Source organism: Thunnus albacares, chromosome 22 (assembly GCF_914725855.1).
Source record: "Thunnus albacares chromosome 22, fThuAlb1.1, whole genome shotgun sequence".
Classification (NCBI taxonomy): Eukaryota; Metazoa; Chordata; class Actinopteri; order Scombriformes; family Scombridae; genus Thunnus; species Thunnus albacares.
Genome location: NC_058127.1, coordinates 26,745,876 through 26,770,472, shown reverse-complemented (window position 1 = coordinate 26,770,472; position 24,597 = coordinate 26,745,876). Strand labels below are relative to the sequence as shown.

General features: G+C 39.2%; 1 protein-coding gene across 1 annotated transcript; it reads left to right on the top strand.

Annotated features, from left to right (window-relative positions):
- Positions 1 to 464: 464 nt before the first annotated feature.
- Positions 465 to 24,595, top strand: cd99l2 (CD99 molecule-like 2). Its single transcript, XM_044341838.1, has 10 exons — positions 465 to 1,079; positions 5,203 to 5,265; positions 7,470 to 7,520; positions 7,823 to 7,951; positions 9,382 to 9,462; positions 14,061 to 14,129; positions 14,216 to 14,269; positions 14,367 to 14,486; positions 15,210 to 15,275; positions 16,382 to 24,595. Exons 1-10 carry the CDS (start codon positions 1,019 to 1,021, stop codon positions 16,441 to 16,443), a joined length of 756 nt encoding a protein of 251 aa, XP_044197773.1. The 5' UTR covers positions 465 to 1,018; the 3' UTR covers positions 16,444 to 24,595.
- Positions 24,596 to 24,597: the final 2 nt, after the last annotated feature.

The window sequence follows — 24,597 nt, the reverse complement described above, 5'->3', positions numbered from 1 at the left end:
CACAACAGCTCAACAGGGAAACACTGTCTGAGGAAACACAAAGAGGGAATCTGATGCTAAAAAGACTGTAAATGTGTCAGATATCCACTTGATATGACTAACTCAGACTGATGAAGAGTCATATAAGCTTCACATCAACTTTTAAATGCAATTTTGCACAAAATAACTGTGTGGACACACTGTGGATTTTGTCCCCCATCACTTACATTGAAAGCACATTTGAAAGGGATCTTTGAATATGAACAGGAGGAATGATTACAGTGAGGAAAACCTCTTTCACTGTTCATATGGACACCTGACTGTTGTGTTAAGACACACGTGTGGCACAATTGTGAACCTATCCATTAATGCATTAGCAACAATAGTCCAATAATTTAATCTATAACAAAGTCCATCTGTCTGCATGCAGGACTCTTACTTGTAAAAGAGCATTTTTACTACTTTATGTAAAAAAAAAACGATTCTTCACCTTTTGGGAGGAACAGCTGGGCTGAACAGGGGCCCAGCAGCTCACTTTTGTCCCTGGGGCCACTGTAGTAAATAAATCCGGTCACGTGTAGGCTAAATCCAAAATGATTAGGATGCATGTCAGTCTTGTCCAACACACTGCATGCCTCCCAATGAGGTAATGTCATTGTGAGACAGAGAAGTGAAACTCAGTTAGCTCCATGTTAGCACAATGCTAAATAGCATACTGCTAATACAAGAGAGGCACACAGTTGTATTAAACTGTTGTCGGGACTCAGTCAGTGCTGCTAACTCTTCACTTTTATGTTTGGAGACAACAGCTCGCTAGCGAGTAGATGGATTTATTTTGAAAGGTGCGGCAGGAAGTGTATATGTGTGTGTGTGGGAGTGTCACCGAATGCCATAGTGAACGCCTAGACTGCGGTTTTCCAACAGACAGACGGGGTGAACGGCAGGCTGCAGACGCTTCTTCTAACGGTGACGGGCCGTTTATTAACCGCTGTATTCTCGCTTCGGACACTGTGTTTGTGTGTGTGTGAACACCGGAGTCATGGCTGAACGCTCTCTGTGGTTTGTGTGTGCTCTGCTGGCGCTGCTGCTCCCGCTGGAAGGTAAGTTAAGGCTTTGTCCTGCTCACCTCAGCAATGTCCACATGTTCTGCCTTTTGTGCCGCACTTTGATTCAAGGCCGAGTAACGGTCCACCGGCCCACCGGCCCACAGGCACACACGTTAAAGAGACACACCCACTGATGAATCATCCTTTCTTTCAGTAAATTGATATATAATCCATGTGTCCTATATTTGATCAGTTAGTACAGCATGGCTCCATGTACTCTATCTAGGTATTAGTACTGATGCAGTTCTAACAGATACTAGCAGCTGTAATAGATTCAGTAACAGATTATTACATCATGTCTGTGGAGGTAGTCACAGCAGGTTATTTTAGATATCATTGGTATTATAGATCAGTGATGTGCATGGCACCACCCACAGTAACCTATCTGTCTGGATCACTATTCCACATGCCATGCTGAAAATGATAACGTCACACACACTGATGATGAATATGAAGTTGAGGTGATACTGCATCACCTGTCCTCAGACGTCCGTGGTCTCCACCTGACATTACACCATCCAGACAAGCGTTCTATTTTTTTATTATTTCTCTCTTTCAGAAGTGCACGATGATGTATGAGTTGAAATGATGGAACGACTAAAAAACTGCAGTCATAGATTGAAAAAAAAATGATGTCAGCCAGCAGTCTGCTATTAAATGCAATGTGATGCAGATTATGTACATGCGATGCAAATGATGTGAATGTATTATAAGCAGGGTTATGAGCAGGAGCCAAACCTGGAGGTTGGGTTTACGCCTAAGATTGAAAATACCTATGTTTAGATAGTTTTAGTAAAACATTGAAAATGGTTACATTTATAGTTAGTTGGGGTGAGGTAAGGCTGCAACTAATGATTACTTTCATCATCGATTAATCTGTCGATTATTTTCTCCATTAACCAATTGGTTGATTGGTCCATAAAATGTCAGAAAATTGTGAAAAATGTTCATCAGTGTCCAAGATGATGTCCTTAAATGTTTTGTTTTGTCCACAACCCAAAGATATTCTGTCATAGAAGACTAAAGAAACCAGGAAATATTCACACTGAAGAAGCTGGAGAATTTTTTTTTTTTTTCATAAAAAAATGACTAATGATGATTAATCAATTATCAAAGTAGTTGGTGATTAATTTAATAGTTGGCAACTAAATGATGAATAGAATAATTGCAGCTGTAGGGTGAGGTAAAGGTTGGTGTGGTTAAGGTGAAGGCATCCCACCATCTCTGGGCTGTAGGTGGGTGGGGCAGCATGGAGGATGAAGAATAAAATACACATTTGGGTAGAGACTTGATAATCAAGTGATGTGTGGGAACAACCCCTTCATCATCAACAAGATGCCAACTGTGTCTTTCCTGCCTTTGACCCCTGATGATTTGACCTATTTGATCCTGTCTGAATGCAGCACTCCCCCCCCCCCCCCTTGTTTTTGCCCTCTTGATTTCACCTACCTGAGAGTCCCCCCCCCCTCTTACTATGCTGCCTTGATCCTGTATGCAACCCTAACCCTAACCCTAACCCTAACCCTACCTCCTTACCTCCCTACCTTTTGGTTACCAATTGTTTGATCTTACGGTATAAAGTGTTTCCATCCCTTCTGCTCTGGGTCAGTCTATTGTATCAGATCAGTTCTGTGTCAGTAAGCTCACCGCATTTCCGGAATGCTATTAAATCACTTCCACCACAGCAAACTTTGAACAAGGACTTGAGTGATTTTCGTCAACAAGGACTAGCAGACAGTGAGGTCCAAATTGTCATTTGAACATTTAAAATGAGACAGGGGAGGTGATCTCTGGTATGTGTTGGATGATCTCGTAACAGGATCCATGGTAAAAATAGCTATAACAGAGGTCCCTGAATGCCGCACGCTGCTCCATCCTTTAAGGAACAAAAGTGGAGCTTACTGTAACTAAGAGCACACTGAAACTAAACCTAGCTAAGCCTGACTTACATTCACATCAGAGGATTATGTGTAAATCTAGATTGAAGGATTGTAGAGCTTCACTAATGGCAGCTGGGAGTTTATTCCAGACAGATGAGTTACACTAGGATTTATTCTCATAGGATTTTGCCTCAGTTCTTTGAATAATGAGGAGGCATCATCAAGAAATTGATGGAACATAGACTTTTAAGTTTGGTGGAACAAATCCAGTCAATATTTATACATGTTAATCCTGAGTTTTTCAGGTTTACTTGCTAGTAGCCTTCTTCACTGCCTCTGTTGGTGTATTGCCACATTTCTTGTAGCGCTGCAACTACTGTAACAATTATTTGAAACTGAAATAGGCTCTATTTGGTTTGCAAAATGACTCATAGTGAAACTTTATAGTGGTTTCACTATGAGTCGCCCCCCCCCCCCACCCCTCCCACCATCACCATCACCACCAATTCTGCCATCAGAAAAGAGGTTTCAGATGCTGTTAGAAGATCTAACAAGCATACTGATGCATACTGATGCCTTCAGGCTCATACAGTATCATGTAATTACACACCAACTCCAATCTCATATTGTTCAATTCGTGCTGGGGACCCCCCCCCACCCAAAAGTTTCTTGTCTGTCTGTACTGTCAGACACTGAATGAAGGCAACAACGACAAAATATCCTTAAAGGATAGACACTAATATTAAAGGACAATTTTCAAGCATGTCTTAAAATAACAGTCAGGTGTCCATATGAACAGTGAAAGAGGTTTTCTAAGTGATGGAGGCCAAAATCCACAGTGTGTCCACACACTCATTTAAAAGTTGATGTGAAGCTTATATTCAGCTTCATCAGTCTGAGTTAGTCATATCAAGTGGATATCTGACACAGTTACAGTCTTTTTAGCATCAAATTCCCTCTTTGTGTTTCCTCGGACAGTGTTTCCCTGTTGAGCTGTGGTGGAAGTATAGTAACAAAAAGAGGGACTTTGGCACTAAAAAGACTGTAACGTTGAAAGATATCTACTTGATTTGACTCATAAAAAAACTTTTAAACACATTTTTGCACAGAAGGAGGACTGTGGATTTTGTCCTCCATCACTTCCATTGTAAGGTCATTATGAAGGGATCTTCTAATGGTCAGTATGAACAGGAGGAATGATTACAGCAAGAAACACATGTTTCAATGTTCATCATGGCTCCTGACTGTTGTTTATGAACCCATCTTTTAATCTGGCCTGGCATGAACAGGAAAACCAATGCAAGAAGACTGGAGTTATAAGATTAGACTTTATTGATCTCTAGAGGGGAAATGAGGTGTTACAGCAATACAAGAAACAGAATACAAAAAGAGACACAAAAGATTAGAGTCAGAATAAAGGAAGAAATCAGTAAAAACACATCATAAATCAGGATTAGATAGTTAAACAAGTTAAACAATAAGAAGTAATAACTTTACAATAAATAATAATTAGAAAGCTATAGGTAATACAGTACTTTAGGCCAGTACATACATACATGTTCAGTAGTTTATGTGCAGGAAACCAACTTCAACCAAAAGTTATTATTAGAAAAAGTGACATATATAAATGTATAACGATGTATGACTTTTATTGTTTACCCTTTCATTTTCTAAATTTGTTTGTGTTTGGTTTTTCCTTGTTTCATTCACACCGTGTGATTTTAAATTGAACTTTATTTCATTATAATGATTTGTATTATTATATATTCTGATATTTTTTCTGTGTATAGTGATTTGTAGACAGAGGTGAGAGTAGACATGTAATCAGAATGTGAAGGTTTCCTCTGCATGCTCAAACATTCATATAGTCAACAATCGACCACACACACACACACACACACACACACACACTCACCATGTGTTTATCTGTGGCAGCCAATGAGGTTCTCCAGTTTTTGTTTGTCTCTGCTTTTGTGTCAGTCCTGGTAAATGATCTGTGGCCTGGAGTGCAGAGAACAAACAGAGAGGATTAGCTCTCTCTTGGCACAGTGTGGCCCCGGGGCCCAGGGGTTTTTGTGTCTGTGTAAGACCAGCAGGGCCTGAAATGCTGATTACTGAATGGTCATATCTCTACTAAATGAATCAAGTTTTAATCAACGACTTAAAGACAGTTTGTGTTGAAGGTGTCAGATTCAATGTAACGCCTGCTTCCTCTGTCTGTCCTGTCTGGAATGTAGTCCTGTCTCAGGACTTCGACCTGGCGGATGCTCTGGATGGTGATAAAGATGACAGTAAATCATGTAAGTACAATGGAACACCACTCAACTGTTTAAATGTGGAGGTCCTTGATGTGTGTAGTTTGCATTTTTTTTCCATGTGTTTGCTGGACTTTCCTTAGTTGCATGTCGCCCCCTATCTCTCTCTCTCTCCCTGTCATCTCTACTGTTGCTATAATAAAGGCATAATATGCCCATGTGTTGCTGCCAGAATCACATTCTGATGGAAAAATACAGAATCCTTTATTTTTGTGATTACCTAAAAGAAATAATCCTAAAAAAAAAAATTGCTGGCGTTACCTTTTTTAAATTGTAGAATGTAAATTCCCCTGAAAAAATAAGGAAAGGACACTACCTCAATCTTCAGAGGTACAGCAGCTACAGCGCTGGACAGATTGAGGAAACTTCTTCCTTTACATGCCAAGCTCTCGATTTGCATCCAGAAAAGTTCATTATTAAAAGATTTGTATTATAATTTCAAGAACATTATCTCATAATTACAAGAGCTAAATCTCTTTTTTTTTTTCAACAAACTATCATTTCAAGAAAACACTAAGATTCTAATAAAAAAGTGCCATCAAAGACAAAACTTCCTCCGCAAACTGAACTCATTTGGAGTTTATTGTTAATTTGGATCCCCATTAGTCAACAGCTTCTCTTCCCCGGGTCCAAGCTAAGAACATAAATTTATACACATGCTTTCACATGCATGCATACATAAATGCAATTACAGCACTAACCCTGCCCCCCCCACCCCAATTAAAACAGTATAAACATTGAAAAACCATGTAAAACTCTCTGTCTATGCATCTCTCCATATATTTATACATATATACTGTATGTACATACACACACACACATATACACACACATACTTATTTACACATGCATACATATATACATACATATTCATCTGTCTTCCACTGTCAGCCAGGCAAGATCAGCATGCATTCGGTCTATATTTTCTCTCATTCAAGATGTGCTGCTCTATTCTGCACTAACTGCAGCTTGTACAGCTCTTTATTTGCTGCACCTGACCAGATTGCTGAGCAGTAGTCAAGATGAGACAATACCAAGGCTTGTATAACCTGCAAGGTGGTACTTGGTGTAAGGAAAGAGGAGCATCTTCTTAAAATAGATACTCTTTTCCCCATTTTTCCAATTATTTTGTCTATGTGATTCTGCCATGATAGTTGCCCATCAAGGGTGACCTCTAGAGGTTTAGCCTCAGTGACATGCTCTCTACAGCTGCCCTTGACTGAGAGGTGTACCTGCTTCTCCCGCTTTAGTGCATGGTTTTAGCCAAAAACAATACATTTAGGGCCAGATCCACAAAGAATGGATTGTGCCCGCTAATAGCACCGTGAATTGCGCAGCATTTGCACCTGCTTTAAGGTCTTATTCACAAAAGATTTTGTGTTGGTGCAAACACACCCATAAAGTTTTACAGCTGAATGCAATTTGCCCTTGTTTTGCATCTGTTTGAGTGAACAGAGCTGTTTCAGCACAGACATTGGTCCATAATGAAAACTGCAGAGAATACAAAAGCCTCAAATTCCATCTTTAATTAGCAGAGGTGTGCACATAAATCACAAACCAACTTTCATGTACTTTGCTTCTCTAGTATTTTGCATCTATAACATAATCTACTGAATTATCCATCAAAATAGACTACAGCTATTAATGTGACTCAGGCAGCTCTGAAACATGTTAGATTAATGTCTGAATCTTACAACAATGTTATTCAGGTGTCACCGAACGTATCCGGGATTTCACAGAAACATCAATACTGATGTTCTGTTTGTTGCCCCAAAGCTGGATCTGTGTCACAACTGGCTGTGTGTCACAGCTGGCTGCAGCATCACACAGCAGCTGAAACCATAAGTGCGTCTCTAAACTGAGGAAGAGGTTGTGTGTATTTATGTACGCGGCACGGCAGTGGTAATTTCATTACACTGAATCGGTCAGGATCTGACAGTAGTTCTGTGATCTGCATAACATCTACACAGATCAGCTGTTACTCACAGATTCAGGTTTATACGGTGGAATTGTTTGATTTTGAACTCCATCAGCGCTGTCAGGACATGTTTATTTATAAAGTAGCTGAACATTAAGAAAATACATCTAAAAACCTAGAAATGTGAAGCATGCATTTAGAAATGTGAAGTATATATGATTTTTAGTTAAGGAGCTAAAACTTGACAATAATTCATCTCTCACCCTCACAGCAGTGACCCCCTCCCCAAAGCCAGCAGCACCAGCAGGTGGACCAGGACGAGGTAAGACCTACACAGCAGCTACTGACATAATGAATATTTAATTCTATAATATCATATAATACAACATGAGTTTAAGTAGGGACAGTGACAGGCTGAAGTTAAGTTCATTGTCTAATAAATGAATCTGATGTTTGCTGTTGTTGGTGCACGGCATAATGACACAGGAAACCAACAGAAAACAGTAATGAAAAAAAAAGAGTTTAATTTGAGTTTGGTAAAAATGCAGCATGAGGTAACCTGTAATGATGTTGCTGATGTCAGTGGATGATTATGATAATGACTGTACTCAATGTTCTCTGCAGAGCTTGATCTTGAAGACTTCTTTAAAGATGATAGCCCCACCACCACCACCACCACCAAAGCTCCACCCAAGGTTGTGCCTAAGCTCCCCACAGGCACCAAGGCCCCAGTCAAGCCCAAACCAAAGCCAGGTGAGAAAATGCAACCCCCCCCCTTTATTTCTAATCTCCCATTTCTGCTTCTTTTTTTAATTTGCTGTTTTGTTTACCTGTAGTCTTACTACATTCATGATCAGCACTTATTCATGTCATACTCACCACTATGCTAAGAGTACTTATGGATGGCAATGTCAGTCAGTCAGTCGAGCCATTTGAGTTGAGTTGTAATAACTGATCCTCTGTCTTCTTCTCTGTCTTTATTATCAGGTCACAATTTTTATTTGTCTTAATGCAGAGGTAGGCTGATATATCAACCGATATTGGCTTATCAAAGATTTATTGGGTTAGGTTAGTGTTAGGGGTAGGGTTAGGGTTAGGGTTTATTGGTATCAGTGCATATATAACAAGAAATTGCAGTACAGAAATGCCAAACAGTATGTTTGAGGTCATTGACAAACATGTCTTCATTATATAGTTTGTCCACCAGACGAATGCTGACATGTTGATTTTTACATTGTAAAATGTCCACCCTCGTATGTGTCTTAGTCACAGTTCTTTAAAAAAACTAATTCAAGTGATACATATGAAGATTGTTTGTTTATGTTATGTGTTTATGTAAAAAAAAGAAAATTACTATTGGCCAATATATTGATATTGGATTTAGTTAAACTCCCAAATATTGATACCAGGGTTGGGTCATGGTTCTCACTCACTAATTAATCTCAGTCAGTTCCACTTAGCCGTTTTTATTATTAGTTGTTTAGCTCCAGCAAGTTGTTCCACAGCTCATGTAGACACCTGTATTGATTAAAATAGAAGCTGTTCCATCAGATAGGCCAGAGACAGACAACTGAAAAATGCATCTGACATGACACTCAACACTTACTGCACAGATGCAGTGGTTCTAATGGAAATAAGACATTTCCTGGTAGGCTTTTAATGTGAAATATCTGCAGGGAGTGTGCACTTTTATTGACGGTAGCTTAACGACTGAAAAATCAGCAAAGCAGAAGCAATGGGAATTCATAAGTGATGGTAAACAGGTATTATAAAGAGAAACAGAGCAGCAGAGTGGTGAGTATGACATGACTCTGTTGTTGTACTGATGGAGTACATGTTGTGGAAATGTACATTATACTGAATTTACCATATGAGCTATTAGTGTATGGGTACAGCTCACAGCTCTGTTAAGTACCAGCTCTTTTCTGATAAAAGAGTATATAAAATATCCAGTATATGTGGGCACAAATGTCCACACAGTCCTGTGCAGTAAAATAGATAAAGACAATCACATGAAAACATTTCACAGTGCAATCACATTTTGACTTTTGATTAAATTGGTTGATTTGTAGTGTGGTTAGGTTTTTCAGTTGTTATTTTCAGTTTACAGTATAAGTAGTTTTACTCCTGCTTTTGCCTTTATTTTGCTGTAACATGTGTCACTGATCTTTTGACCCTTACAGCTGCTGATGAGTTTGACCTGGCTGATGCCTTGGACCCCAACAATGACATTGGTGGCAAGGATAAGAACAAGGGGCAGGGAGGTGGGTGGGAGTGTCTTCCATAGGTTTAGCATTTGAAGCTGATAGTTTGGTAACACTTTAAATCACCAGTATCTATTAAATCCAATGACTTAATAATGAATACAAACATGTGGGATTAAAGCCACAATGTGTAGGATTTAAACATTTCTGAATTGGGTGCCCCCTAGTGGTAGAATTTAAATACCGCAGTGCAGATCAAAAATATCCAAATAATCTAAAAATTAGATGCTTTAATTACATAAGTTCTACACATAGTGGCTTTGATAAATAGTATGTCATGATTTATGATTTATTGGTGGCATAGAGTATATATAAATGGTTATTTTATAGGGGACATATTCTGCACATTCCCAGGTTCTGGCTCTACTGAAATATCTTTGCATGATTTATAGTTACAAACTCCTTATTTATCTTATACTGGCCCTTAACGCAGCCCCTCAGTTCAGCCTCTGTCTGAAACAGCCCATTTTAGCTCCTGTCTCTTTAAAACCTTCTTCCTGATGAGCCCAGTCTGCTCTGATTGGTTAGCTCCTGGAAGCTGCATAGCAGCTTGGGAACAAACCATGAAACAAACTACAGTAGCAAGATTTCACTACTTCTTCTGTGCATATTGGAGCCACAGTCAGATCCGAAATATGAGTGTGGACAACGCAAACAACACATGGAAAAACCTTAGCAACAACCTTAGCAACAAAGGCTATGGAACAGATGGCTGTTTATGGGCATGCGCAACGAGCCGATGTCAGCTCATTGTCAAGTTGGAAAAAAACGTAAGTGAAGTGACCATGTTTGACATCCGGCATCATAACAGTCGATAAATAACAGAAAACCACAAAAAGCAGAATATGTCTCCTTTAAAATTTTGTTTGGTACCAGTGCTAGTATGATACCTCTCTCCATTAGAAGTACTGTATACTGCACACTACATCTATAGACTCATCTGCACTGAGCACTCTTTCTTTTTCCCTCCCTTGTTCATTTTACATGCTGCCTCCATCACTCCGTTGCCATTCAAGCTCTGCACCTCTCTCACATACATCCTTTAAAAAGTACTAAACATATTTTCAGATTAAAAACTATTTCTAGGGTGTATTTTTGCAGTCACTGGGGATTATTGACACAATGTATTTAATCATACATTATTAGAAAGTGTAATCAGAAACATTTCATCCTCACATTTAGAGTAAAAAAAATACCAGCAGGATTAACATGTTGCACCACAATTTGTAAATATCTGTCCCACAATTCATTCTCATCATTTTAAAAGGACTAATTCATTATTTTGGGAAACTAATTAGCTTTCTTTCTAAGAGTGAACTATTTCTTGACAAACAACAGTTCTAGTATCCATCTGCCTTGCATTTCTGTGCAGCATTGTGGGAAGTCACTACTCCCTAATACCACAAACTGTCATTTTTACATTTCTGTTTGTGTACAGATGAAACAACACATTAATCAGAGAGCTTTAGAGGTGTTGGTACATGTATTTTTCAACTTTGGACAGAGCCAGGCTAGCTGTTTTCCACTGCTTCCAGTCTTCATGCTAAGCTAGGCTAACCACATCCACCTTCATACTGAACATACAGACATGAGAGTGAAATCAATCTGAACATCTTACTCTCAGAGAGAAAGTGACCAAATGCTACAAGGAGCAGAGCAGGTGGACCCAAATGCAGTAAATACATAAATACAAACTGAACTAATGAGGGAATAGGGAACAGGTGACTACACAGGAGAACAGGCAAGGAGCTGATTGGCTGGGGGAAACACTAGGAGCAGGGCAGGTGTGGAGGGAGAAGCAGGCTGGTGAAAGAGCACAGGAGGCCAGGGACCACAAGAACAACGCACCAAAGACAGAAATGACAGGACAGTGACAGGATTGTGACAAATAGTGGATTATTGGACCATTGTGCTGAGGTAGTTAGAGGTAGACGGTATTTTCACTTCATAGCAAAATCAAAGAATAAAAAAATGTTAGATATGACACTCTCCTGTCATCATATATATTTGGATTATAAAATGATCCAAAACAAAATTATACATTTTAAATAATATATAAAAAGAAAAATTGAACCACAGGTCAGCTGTCTGTCCGATAAAATAACTTGTGTAATGTTTAAAGAGGGTAACGGATCAGAGGATTTACAGCCTGAGATTGTTTTACGGGCTCAAATGAGCTCAAACCTAACTGAAGAAAAATATGAGGAAAAACGTTAACAAACAAAACATCTGAATGATGGACTTTTCCCATCAGGTTGCAGATGTCAGATGTGAGATTCTCCTGAGATGCTCTCACATTCCAGTGAATTTCACATTTTGTAGCGTCTCCATCTGGACTGTCGCCCCCCAGAATAGTTCATCCTTCTTTTTACTTAATGGAAAGACAGTTTCATGATCTCCAACACATAGTCTGATTCAATAAGTCCTCTGTTCTGCAGCGACACAAGAAAACTGAAGAACATCCCTCCAAGTCTTTTCTCTTCATGAGAGGGAGCTCATTGTTTCCATCTGCTGCCCCCAGACACCCCCCTTCCCCCCTCCTCCAACTGACAGTCTATCACTGTCCTCTGCTTCCTGTGTTAGTTTTGCATAGCTTGTAACTGCTGAAAAGAACGTTTCAAATATGTTTCTAAAATCCTAAAATGCATATTTCACCCATTTTTCTGTTTGATAATCCCTTATTTGTGGGTAGGTGATCTTGTATTATATATTTTTTATTAATAACTATATTTACTCTGATTCATCATATAATAAGCTGTATGAATGATCCAACCTTTAAATATATTGTCATATATAGTGAGTATAAATTATTCATTGTAAACCAGTTTAAATGTTAAAGGTACAGAAAACTTAATTTAGAAACATGATGATATACAGGTGCACTAAACACAGTTACACTAAACACCAAATAGCAATTTAAAGCAACTAAAAGGAACTTTGAACTGGTTATGAAACAGTCTCATTATGCATCTGATGCCTCTATATGACCTACATAATGAAACAAGACCATCAGTGAGAAGCTTGGCTATTTCTATACAGTTATTCTAAATGTCAAATTCCCTGCAAAATCAGATGAAACAAAGAGGAAGAGACTATGTTTACATTACATGTTGCATTGTAGCACGAGGGAGTACAAAGACGTTACGTTACTGGGATGAGGGGAGGACATTTCTCTTCGTTTAAAGTAAAGTTAGACTTCGAGAGAGATAGAGAGAGAGATCAAGCGAGCTAGAGAGTGAATGAAGAGAACGAGCGGCGGTGGTGAGGACAAAGCAGTTAATCAGATAAATAAAATTTCTGATTGTTTCACAGCGGTTATGTTCTAAAGTAACAAATAAACACACCCACACCCTGCACCACCCACATGTGCATACAGAGCTTCATCCTGTCAGCTGTAGCCTCTCTGCTCTGCGTGTGTGTAGCTCAGTCAAGCAGACACACAGACCTGCTGCTCTTTATACGTCCATGACACAGAGACAGAGAGCAGAGCGGAGCAGAGGACAGAGACAGCGATGTAACCTGGTCGCTACGCTGCAAGTCCCGACCTCACACCTCCTGCGTGCTGTTATTGGCTGCTGGCTACACATCCGCTGCCCAAAGGATGACACCCAGAAATGTCCTGAACAAAGCAAAAATAATAAGAAAATCAGAAAATACAGGTAGAGCAGGGTTGAGAAATGTGCATCTTTTTTCACCTTTAACATCACTGATAAATTTTATATCTTTATCATCATCACTTCACAAAATTGGTTTAATAAAGCAGGAAACAGTGTGACAGAGCCAACTTTGAGGCTTTGAGGAAATCAATCTTCTCAGATCAGTCTGTAAAAACTATTTAACAAGCACAGTAATATAATCAGAGCAGCACACCCTCTCTATGTTATCAACTTTCATTCATGCCAACTATGCTTTACATACAGTACATCATGTGAGCAAATAGGAATTAAATGAGAGTATCAACTTAACTTATTTAATACTTGTGTATGTGGGACTGGCAGCATCATTTGCTCTAATAATGTTAAATGATGAAAGTGATGTGAGAATGTATCAGTGGATTCACTGTGAGGAGTGATGGAGAGCGCTCCTCGCACTCATGATGGTCATTAATTACTTCAGCAGCAAAATAAAATCCATCATTGATGCAGCCTGAGAACAAAGAAGTCTTCTTCCTCACTATCATCACATTATTAACTCACCTTCTCTCTCTGAGCCAACATCACATGAGCTTTGACTCTTTCTGTAAATGTCCTGTCATGTCTGAATGAAGCTGTAAGGAACATTAATGTAAGAAAAGTCACCAATGTCTGAATGATAAACTCTAACTCTAACCCTTCATATTCCTTGTTTGAAGAGGTCTTAAGAGTCTCTCACACACACGTGTCATGTTTGTCTATTTCATTCATCCATCTGTTACAATTTTGCATGTGTATGTGTCTGTGCGGCGCTTTGTAACTGTGTGTTTTAAAGCAACCTCATGAATGACAAAACAAGCTCAAATTCAGGATTTTGTTCTTCCTGCACCTTTAAGTTACAGTTTACCATTCAGTGGTTTCACTCTTTATCTTCAGTGAGGTGATCATCTCTGTCACGATTCTCAGGTGGATTTTCCGACAGTGATCTGATTGACGTTGGGAAAGACGACACCTACAAACCCGACAAAGGCAAAGGTAATGTCTGGTTTATATAACCCTGTCAGTACAGAGAGCAACAGTCCAGACAGCTGTGAACATGGCTGTTATTCTGTGTTCCACAGGTGGACGTCCCAGTGGTGACAGTGATCTGATTAATCAATATGATGACAACAATGGTGGGTGTTGTGTGTCTGTCTGTAGTGTGTGTTCATAAATACATGTTTGTCAGGCTGCCTGAGCTTACAGTATATCTCTGTGTGTGTGTGTTTCCAGAGACCACAGCAGAGGTGGGAACCATTGCAGGGATTGTTAGTGCTGTTGCCATGGCGCTGGTGGGTGCAATCAGCAGCTATATCTCCTACCAGAAGAAGAAGCTGTGCTTCGGTATACAACGTAAGTCATGTGTTTTAGAGGAGTCAGTCCCTCAATGTGTGACTACTGCTGCCAGCTATAACTGACAACACTGAAACCATGCTGTTTACAAGCCTTTATGTAAGTTTAAAGGACGGGTTCACAATTTTCCAAGTGTGTCTTAAAACAACAGTCAGGAGCCCAAATGAACAGTGAAACCTGTTTTTCTTGCTGTAATCACTCCTCCTGTTCATACTGACCATTAGAAGAGTGATGGAGAATGTAACGAACAAAATTTACAGTCCTCCTTCAGTGCAAAAATGTATTCAAGTTTGTCTGAAGCTTAAATGAACCTTCAGTCATCTAAATGAGTCAAATCAAGCAGATATCTTTTTTACAAACTGTTAAGAAAATGCTATATAAAAAGTGCACTATATTATTATTTCTATTATAGAAGCTTCCAGCTTCAGAGTTAGTAGCATTCATGCAGTTTAAAGTAAGAAGGAATTATCCAACTACTACTGTATGCCCTATAACAGCAGCAGCAAATAGGGCCTGTTAATAAAACCATGAGCAACAACAGCCACAACAGAACATGAGATATGAATCTGTTTCTGGTGTTACATGCTTCTCTTAAACCTCTCTGGATAATGGAAACCTTCCAAAAAACAAAAGAAGCTAATGATTATTGGCTGATAGCAGAGGAAGTGGACCACTGACAACTGTATCTGTTGATGCTCACTAAGTCTGTTCCTGTGTTGACAGAGAGTCTGAACGCTGACATGGTGAAAGCTGAGAACCCTGAGGCTGTGGTGGCTACAGAACCCCAAGGTAAACTCCACTCTGCTGCACTCTGCTCACATCTGTTCACATGTCTTTTCTAGTCTCATCTATTACCACTGTGCAGTAGTAGTGCACTTCCATAAAGTTGGGGGATTAATAAAAACAAGAACAAATGATTAAAGATCCCCTCCAGACATGTATTAGGACATATAAAAATACTCTGATTGGAACAAAAAAGTATAATTACCATGTTAAAATCCTTCAAATGGCATCTACTCCTTCTCCCTCATTAAAAATTCCAGAATCTATGAATATGTAAATATATTTTACTTTGAAAGTTAAACTGCTGGACACAGTTAACAGATGTCTCCTAATTCACTGTGAAGTCCATTCTCAGTGTATTTCACTAGAGTCTTCAAGCTTCCACATCACACTTGTGTAAACTGAATACCGGACCACGATTTCAACCATTTGTGATGTCACAAATCACGCTCATAGGCCCCGCTCCTTAAAAATCACATTTTTAACGAGCACAGGGAAACTTTCCACTTTTTCAGCAGATGAATGTGAAAACAAACTCTGTTACATTTATAATTCTGCACAGTGAAGCTCAAACATCCAACTCAAGGAACAAGAAGAAAAATAAAATTTTGCGTGGAGTTGGACTTTAAGTATAATATTAAACCTCTTTCCAGGTCACACAAATCCTGTCCTCAAGTAAAAACCCAGAGCTTCACACCTGCTAAGCTTTATTTGATTTAGTTTTTATAAACTGGAAATGTATTTGCATTTATTTTTTTAAAAAAAAGTAAAATATGAAATTTAGATTAATGGACTGCAAAAGTAGAATCTAATGTGAATCATATATACATATAAAAACAAAGCATCCTTTGCAGTACAGATATTCAGTAATGTCTGTTTCTTCACTGGATGAACCCTAGCTGAGCACAATCAGCAGCGCGTCAGTGTTTTCTCTTCACCTTCTACTAGTGTAGGAACATTCTGATCTGTCTGAGAGAATCTGTATATTTTCGGTGAAAATTGGTGAAACTTGAAATGATTATCTTTACTCTTAACTGCTTTCTAAATGACCGTCTGTTAGTAGAGATGACCTGTGTATCAACCATCATCTGTTTGTTTCTTTGCCTCTGCAGTCCAACAGACTCTCCTGGAGCCACCCAGTGCTGAACCTCCCACTGCAGAGAATGCTGTGTAACACACACACACACACACATACACACACATAAACAAACACACACACACATACACACACACACACACACACACACACACACCATGCTACAGGATAGACTGTCTGTTGTGTAGCATGTCCTTGTTGATCCTGCAGCTCCTGCAGCTCTGTGCTGTAGAAGCTGGGAATTGTTCTTCTACGCTGAATGTGAACACCATTTTTTTTTATCCTCTGCTGTAAACATGGCAGTGTATTGAACCTTGCCAAATGTATGTGTATATAGTAGTTTAAACAAAACTAACAGCGTCTGTTTACAGTTAGCAGCCTTCAGCGTGTGAGTTCTCCTCTGTGAGCTGGAGCTTCAGTCGTAGCCTTTTGCTGAGCTCCTCACACAGCGAAGGTGGAATACTGGCAAACAAAAAAAGGCAACAGATTAGCTTCTTGTATGTAAGTGAATTTTGTTTTTTACTGTACATTGTGGAACATGTTTAGGGAGCTGAACGTCCAGTGAATCAGAGGGAGGATAAGGAAGCTTTTGGAGAATATCTGAGTCCCTGGGCACCAGTGAGAACCTTGACACATGCCCAGTGTGTTTTTTTTTTCATGGTGGTTTTTAATATGAGTTGAAGATGTGAAGTGTAATCAGGAATTTCCTGACTTTAACTGGAATGCACCAGTTCTCAGTTTTCCCGCTTTGACACATCACATCACATCGGTTTGTTTGTTGATGCACAATGACGGAAATAAGAAAACAAAAAAAAAAAACAAAAAAAAAAAACAGAGTAAATGAAGAACATTTGACAATATTCCTAATAGATTTCTACTTTGAATAGATTTCTATTCAAAGTCTTGTAGCCACTGATTATGTTATCACTTGTGAAATGTGATAAAATGCAGATAATGTAATAATCTGACATTACAGTAGCCACTTACTGATAAGAAAAGTAACATGTTAAACTGAGGGTGAGGCACATACAACTGGAGTTACTGCATGTAACGATACTAATATCAACTAATGTCATAAGTTTCCCTTATTCCTACAAAATGTGACATTTTATTCCGTTTTCAGTTGACTCTATTATTATGAGTGTTATCTATTAACAATCAGTGATCAGTGACAACAGGCTTCATTACATTTAGTACCTGCTTTGTCCTCTGATACGTTTTTACTATTAGTTAGTTATCCACTAGTAGACAAAGGTACACACTCATAGAACCAAAGTTACGACAGGTAACTGCTGTTTACATCATGTGACAGTTACATCATTAGTCGCTACATGCTTCTCCATCTCAACCCTCCTCTTATTGTCTATCTTAATGTACAAAGTTGCCTTATTCAGATTGGGATCTTTTTGCAGTGGGGGAAAATTAAGGCGTCAAAATTTTTCTGTCTACTTACAACCTGTGACTTTTTATAGTGTAAATAGCCTAATATGAAATGTTTTTTCAACTAGCCTTTAATGACACAAATGAAGGAAGCCTGGAGAAGCTTGGTTTTCCAAAGTGGTGATGGTAAAACAACTGTAGTGAGAACAGTCATTAATCTACCAGACTCCTCCTGGTAAAGTTCAGCCCTGTAACACTCACAGTTCAGGGTCTTCACTGTAGCACCAAATATGAATCATAAACAAGGACTCACCACACTTGATGTAGCAAAAAAAAAAAAAAAATGATGCTAGCTAAATCAGTTCCTCTGCAGTTTAAGCTTAAAAATGCAGTGTGTGCTCTTCTTTCTCAATTCATTTGAAAGGGATCTTCTTCTTCAGTGGTGAAGTATTTGAAAAAGAGAAAACCACAGCACTTTGTTTGGAAGAATCAGGCTGTGATGTGGCTCATGGATAAGGCAGAAAATATGTGAAATGTGACTTTTGTTGAAGAAAGTAATATGCTAGCTTATATTGTTTGGTTATTTATGTCTTAATTTTGAGGTGCCATGTTTTTTGGAACAACTCCAAATTGATCCTTTCTCCCACAGTGGCCACTTTGAATTTACATGTAGTGAGAAATTCTACTGGGAAGACTGGGATATGTATAAAAATAGCTCTGCGCCAGACAGCTATCAACTCCCAAGCATTTTTGGAAGCCTCAAGAAGAAATTGATAAAGACAACAAATTAAAGTTTGTGGAATTTTCTTGTTAGTTTTTCTCACCAAATACATGATGTGTTTCCTTTAGTCCTAAAAAACATTCAGATTTCTCCATAGCAACACTGTGGTCAAAAACTTCATTACTCCTCCTCTAATTACCAGTACAAAACTAGGGATAAGATATTATATTATATAATTCAATGATAATGTTATTAAATATAAACATGTGAACTCAGTTATCTAAAACTAGTCAGTAAAACCAATTTATTTCTGAAATGTTTTTGGTTCGGAATCAGTGAAATTATTAAAAGTTTGTCCAGTTTTTTACAGTCCTGTAATATGAATTTTGACATACAACAGTGGGACATAAAGATTTAGTATAATAGTTCTGTAATAGATATTGCTTTTGTGATGTGCTTATTTAAAGCTCCTACATGTAGCATTATTCTGTGTCTTCTTAGATATTAGAATGCTCTAATCCTAGACAGGGGCTTTCACGTTTTTGATGATGTTAAGACCTCATTATGCTTCAAACACACTAGACTGTTTTTAAAGGCAAGTATATATACTTGTTCTGATTGGCTACACTTGAAGGCAGAATGAAAAGCTTGCTGTCACGCCTCCTTCTGACTGCATCACACTGCCTCCCTGATCTCCCTCCCAGGAGCTCTGTCTTTAGGTCGTCTTTGTAGTTTTACACAAATATGGAACAAACCTTCCAGTTAGTCGGAGGCCTTCATGGTGTCGCAGTTGTTTGTACTCACAAAAAGTCTTGTCAGCTTCGTTTGCAGCATACTGAGGTCTTTACTATGTTTTATTTTGTCCTCTCCCTGTAGCTTGGTAGAGTTCAAATTAGCTGCCACAGGAATAAAAATACAAGGGTTGAAGTTTTAATGGAGTGGCGGTATTGATGCGACGTCAGAGCATCAATGACAGACGTATGAAGTGGAAGAGGAGTCGGCACTGCCACAGAGATGATACTGATTACAATAATATGCATTTCAAAAAAAATAGAAGTCTGCTTTAGCTGTGTAGATGAAGTTAGATAGCGATAGGATGTTGAAGTATCGTGACGAGCGTTTTTGGACAGTTGTGATGGTTGTACATATTACTGTGAGCAGTTCTGTGTTTGTACTCTTAGCATTAGACTATACTCTTTAGTGTGTGTGTGTGTGTGTGTTTACACTCTAGCCTGCTCTTTTTACACTTTGTACCCAACTGACTTTTCCTAATAACTCAGCTTAACTTTTTGTAGCTAGATACTGCTTCCTGGTGAGTGAGTTTGTTCTGTATTGCCAATGTTTTTCCTAAAGACTCCTGGAATCTCATTTGTTCCTAAGCGAGAAAGCTTTTATTTGGGAGACCTTGGTTGCGTCTGAAATCATTCACTGTTTACTAAACAGTCTGATACTGTATTTATTACTGTATTTAGTCTGTCTCGTCATTTTATAGAACAATCTTTAGTATTTAAAAGCCTGTATAGTGGGGCTTAAATTATTTCACAGCATAAGATACTGGATAAGACCACATTCATGTTATGTGTGGAAGGTGACACTGAGTGTTCACATTATGAGACACCTTAAAGCTGTGTGATTGCAGAATTGGTCGTGTGAGGGTTAAATACACAAGCTATATACAGTGTATAAGGTGTTGGGCCACCACGTACCACCAGGACAGCTTCAGTGCACCTTGATTCTACAAGTCTCTGGAACTCTTCTGGAGGGATGAACACCATTCTTCCAAAAGATATTCCCTCATTTGGTTTTGATGATGGTGGTGGAGAGCGCTGTCTAACACATCGGTCCAAATTCTGCCATAGGTGTTCAACTGGGTTGAAATCTGGTGACTGCTCACATCATTTTCATGCTCATCAAACCATTGAGTAACCCCTCGTGCACTATGGATGGGGGCATTGTCATCCTGGAAGAGACCACTCTTGTCAGGATAGTCATTTCAGCTTGCACCTTCCAGCCAGTCACTTTGAACATGCTTTTGAACCACCTAGCTTACATATTTTTTAAAACCTGAAGAAGAAGAAAACAACACACACATGACATGAACGTGGCATAAGCGATGATTGGTAACCAGCTACCATCATGCATTGCACATGATCTGAATAGTGTCCGATAGAAGTGAATGTGTGAAGGATTTCAGGTTTTGACTGAGGGAGTTACATCATGTCCTTAAACATGTCAGATAGTGAAGCAGTATGTGTTGTATGAGCTGTAAATAGTGTTAGACAGAGCTGCACTGAAGGCCTATAAAACAAGTGTGTTACATATCTGATGGATGCAGCACAGTCCTACTGAATGCCACACCCTGGTCTCCTCCATGTTGCCTTGGAAAAGCAGCCGTTTCTACCCACAATTCCTTTGTGTCGCTCCTTCTCTCAAAGTCCCTGAACACTCCAAGCTGCTTGTCACTGTTCTTTATACAACACTGTGCTCAGAGGCTGGTTGCACAAATATAAGCTTTGTTTGTGGCAAATAAACTACAGACAAACATGTACAGTATGTTCATTAAGCCAGCTGGTTCTTGACAATCTTAAGCAAGACAAATCCACTATGAGTTCTTCCTAACCCTAACCCTAACCCTAACCCTAACCCTAACCCTAATCCTAACCCTAACCATAACCCTAGAAAGGTGCTTAGCTCAATAGAGGTTTAACCATCATAAATTTTAGTGAAGAGTGTAGCAACAGCAGAACTGCATTTGTAAAGTCTTTCCCTTGTTGCTGTTCATTTGATTAAGGACCGTACGCACCTACAAGCGAGCCAACTGTGTGGAGCACAACATGTACGCAGACACCCAATGTAGATATGTAGATGTATACATTTTGAATTTAAGAGCAACAATTGAGATCAGCCTAACTCAGCACACCAGTCTAACGGAACCTTTGTGCACCAGACCCTGAGAGATCTGTGGTCAATGCTGTAGTCTTGGCAGCTGAGAACATTTCAAGAACTTAAAGCGATCCAGTGTGGTTTTTGAGCTGCTTTTTGAACCTGATTAGTGTCTGTTAGTGTTCAGAGACAATGAGTAGTTGGAGTAGCAAGCTGTTAAACTGATCAGCACACTTTGTAAGTCACGCATGGACGACCACCTCTGTCCAGTCAGCTGTGTATTCAAATGGTGCTTCTCTCTTTGCCTTATACCCTGCTCAGCCCCCACAGGGACACGCTGCAGTATTCATTGAACACCCCCGTAGCTGCACCTGAGCACGAGCAACAGCCACGACTTTCGCATCCTCTGGGTGGTTAACTTAGTAGAATGGTAGGAGGGTGGGGGTAAAGCACCCAGGGGACTGAGAGGTGCGGGTGTTACATCAAGCTCAGGCTGCTGAAAGCTGAACTTCACACAAAACACAAAATAACAAACCTGTCTGTTAATGAATGTATTGCATATCTTAGATATCTGCTATTGCAAAAACCTCTAGCTTGTAGCAAAAATTAAAATTCACCAAAGATGTAGCATTGATTGAGATTGACTTTGCCTTTATGTATTGGGATTGAATTATCTGTTTATAAGTGATGCACTAAAGCAAAACGGTTTTGAAACGATAATGAAGGATTCTGTGCTTTAACCTGTAACTAAAATGTCCCTGCAGTCTGATGTGAACGTTTGAATTAGCTGTGATGGTTGGATTAGGACTTGATGGATTAGAGGGAAGAGTAGAGTGTGTGAAGACGTAGAGAGGGACATTTTTACGTCCACGAAAGGAAAGTGCAGATTTGTTCTGCAATAAATTGCACCTGATATCTCACAAATAATGTGTAATGAACGACACTTGTCACATCTGATCTTGAACAATCCTCACTTAAATACATGTGTGAATGACTCAGTTATTACTGGCACTGTGGATGTTGATACTGCTTTAAATACCTGTAAATGGTCAGGTTTTTGGACTCTGGTGGGGTATTCTCTTGTAGGGCTTGAGACAGACGGCCTGGTGTGCTGTCAAGGTCAGACCATTGTAGAGAAGACAGTTGGAAGGTGTACACAGTGCCAGAGCAAGAAAGGTCCAAAGTAGCAGTAGTGGTGTCACTACTGGTCTGAAGAGGAGGCATTTTACAAAGCATGCTGAAATAATTGAGGCGTAAAGTGAGATTTCAGCTCACTCTTTACAAAGTCCAGGTTTGCCATTTCACAAGCACTGTTTAAAAGCTACAACAGCATGGCAAAAAAAAAAAAGGAAAGCAGCCGTCCCTAGTTGTATGTTAGATGGAAATCACTGGATCAACCTGGCTAAAGACACATATTTAGACTTGACAACTGTTGACAATTTATAATTATATACAGTATATAAAAAGGTGCTTCTAGGAGCATTCTACATTACACCAACAGAACATGTCAGCACATAAGCTGCCAGCAAATCCATATATGCTTTTAAAAGTAGTTTTTACAGTTTTAACAAATTCTAACTAACAAGCTTTGTTTGAATGAACTCAAACGTGTCCCTCTCGCAGTGTCTCCACTGCCTCACCGAGTGACAAGCTAGCAAACAGCCTTACTTTTATCCATCGTTTTTCCATCTGTGGTGTTGAATCCAAAAAGCTTTCTCACATTACTCAGATAGTTTGGGGTCATAATGATTCATTTAGCACAGCCTGTTAGTTTGCATTAGCCTAGTTTACTGACAGGACAGCAAGGTCATGCAGTGGATCAGACATGCAAACTAATAAAAAGTGACAGCCTTAGATGAAAGCAAGCCTTGGGCTAACTGAGTGACTGCTGACATGACTAAATCATAATCATCGGCCACGCTGTCATTTCTTGTAAAGTCTTGCCTTTCAAAAACACAAACACATGGTTCTGTGTGTCAGTCAGCAGAATGTTGCTTTGTAGTTAAGGTTTAAGGCATCAGAATAAAGATATACTGTTAATTCTGACTTAAAATTTGGTATTGCACTTCCATAAACTTGGGGGAATTGTCAGAGACTGATAAAAAAAAAAATACAGTGGTCTGAATCGAAGCAGCAAAGGCTGAGATATGCTGACTGTTTGTCCACGGTAGGGATCAAGCTACAAAAACTCTGGATCCTACATTTCCCATAATGCAACTCCATGGCAGCTTTTATCAGACCCTCCTTGCCTGGAAATGTTGTGTTCACGTCATGTCAAAGTTTTGAGGTTCTGACTTGTGAATAGCGTTCATGTCAACATTGAAGTCGTAATAATGATTAATCGATTATCAAACTAGTTGGTGATTAATTTAATAGTGGGCAACTAATCGATTAATTGTTGTAGCTCTACACAAACAACTCTGTAATCATACAACTGTCTTGAGAACATGAATGCTCGCAAGTCTTTAATATGGAAATCTACCATCCGTCACATATGATGTGAATGCAACATAAACTCCCAGGTAAGCTTTCAAACCCCACGTCCCCAGTTTGTAACAGGTGTTGTTATGAATTTGTTATTTGTTACCATAGCAACATAAAAAAGTGCCATTGCAAGCCTGGTTCCTATCCTTAACTACAAACTGGAATATTGTGTTAGCTGGCTTTGTAAAATACCTACCTGGTCTCCAAACTGTGTGTTGTATTATCCGAAGTGTGTCTGCCTGAGGTCTTCTCCTCTGAACAGAGCCTGTGTGGAGGCGGTCACATGACACTGACCACTTCTGTCAAACACGTCGCCTCTCGGACTGTCCTCTCCAGTGCCTGTCACAGAGTCCTGCAAAGCCAGCCAAATCTGTCAACCTCACTTTTGGATTCAGAAACACATTTGAATGCATGAATATGTTTTATTTTCCATTTTGAAACCCAGAAGCAAAGACACAAGATGTTTGAGGGCTGGCTTTGCAAGGCTGTCCACATACAACACGTACACACTTACACAGAATACTGTTCTTATAGACACTTTGATGCATGCTTTTCTCTTCATACTGTATACACAGTAACTGTAGCTTACGAGTGTTGAACTCTGTGTCCTTCTGACAACTGAATGTTGGACAGTCTTCATTGCTTGAAGTGTAATAGTGAAACCTAACTCTGCTTTCTCTTTTATTCCACTATAACTCTGGCAATATGTTACACCTACTTGTTACTAATATCAACCAATTAAATAAACCATTTGAAAAGTCATG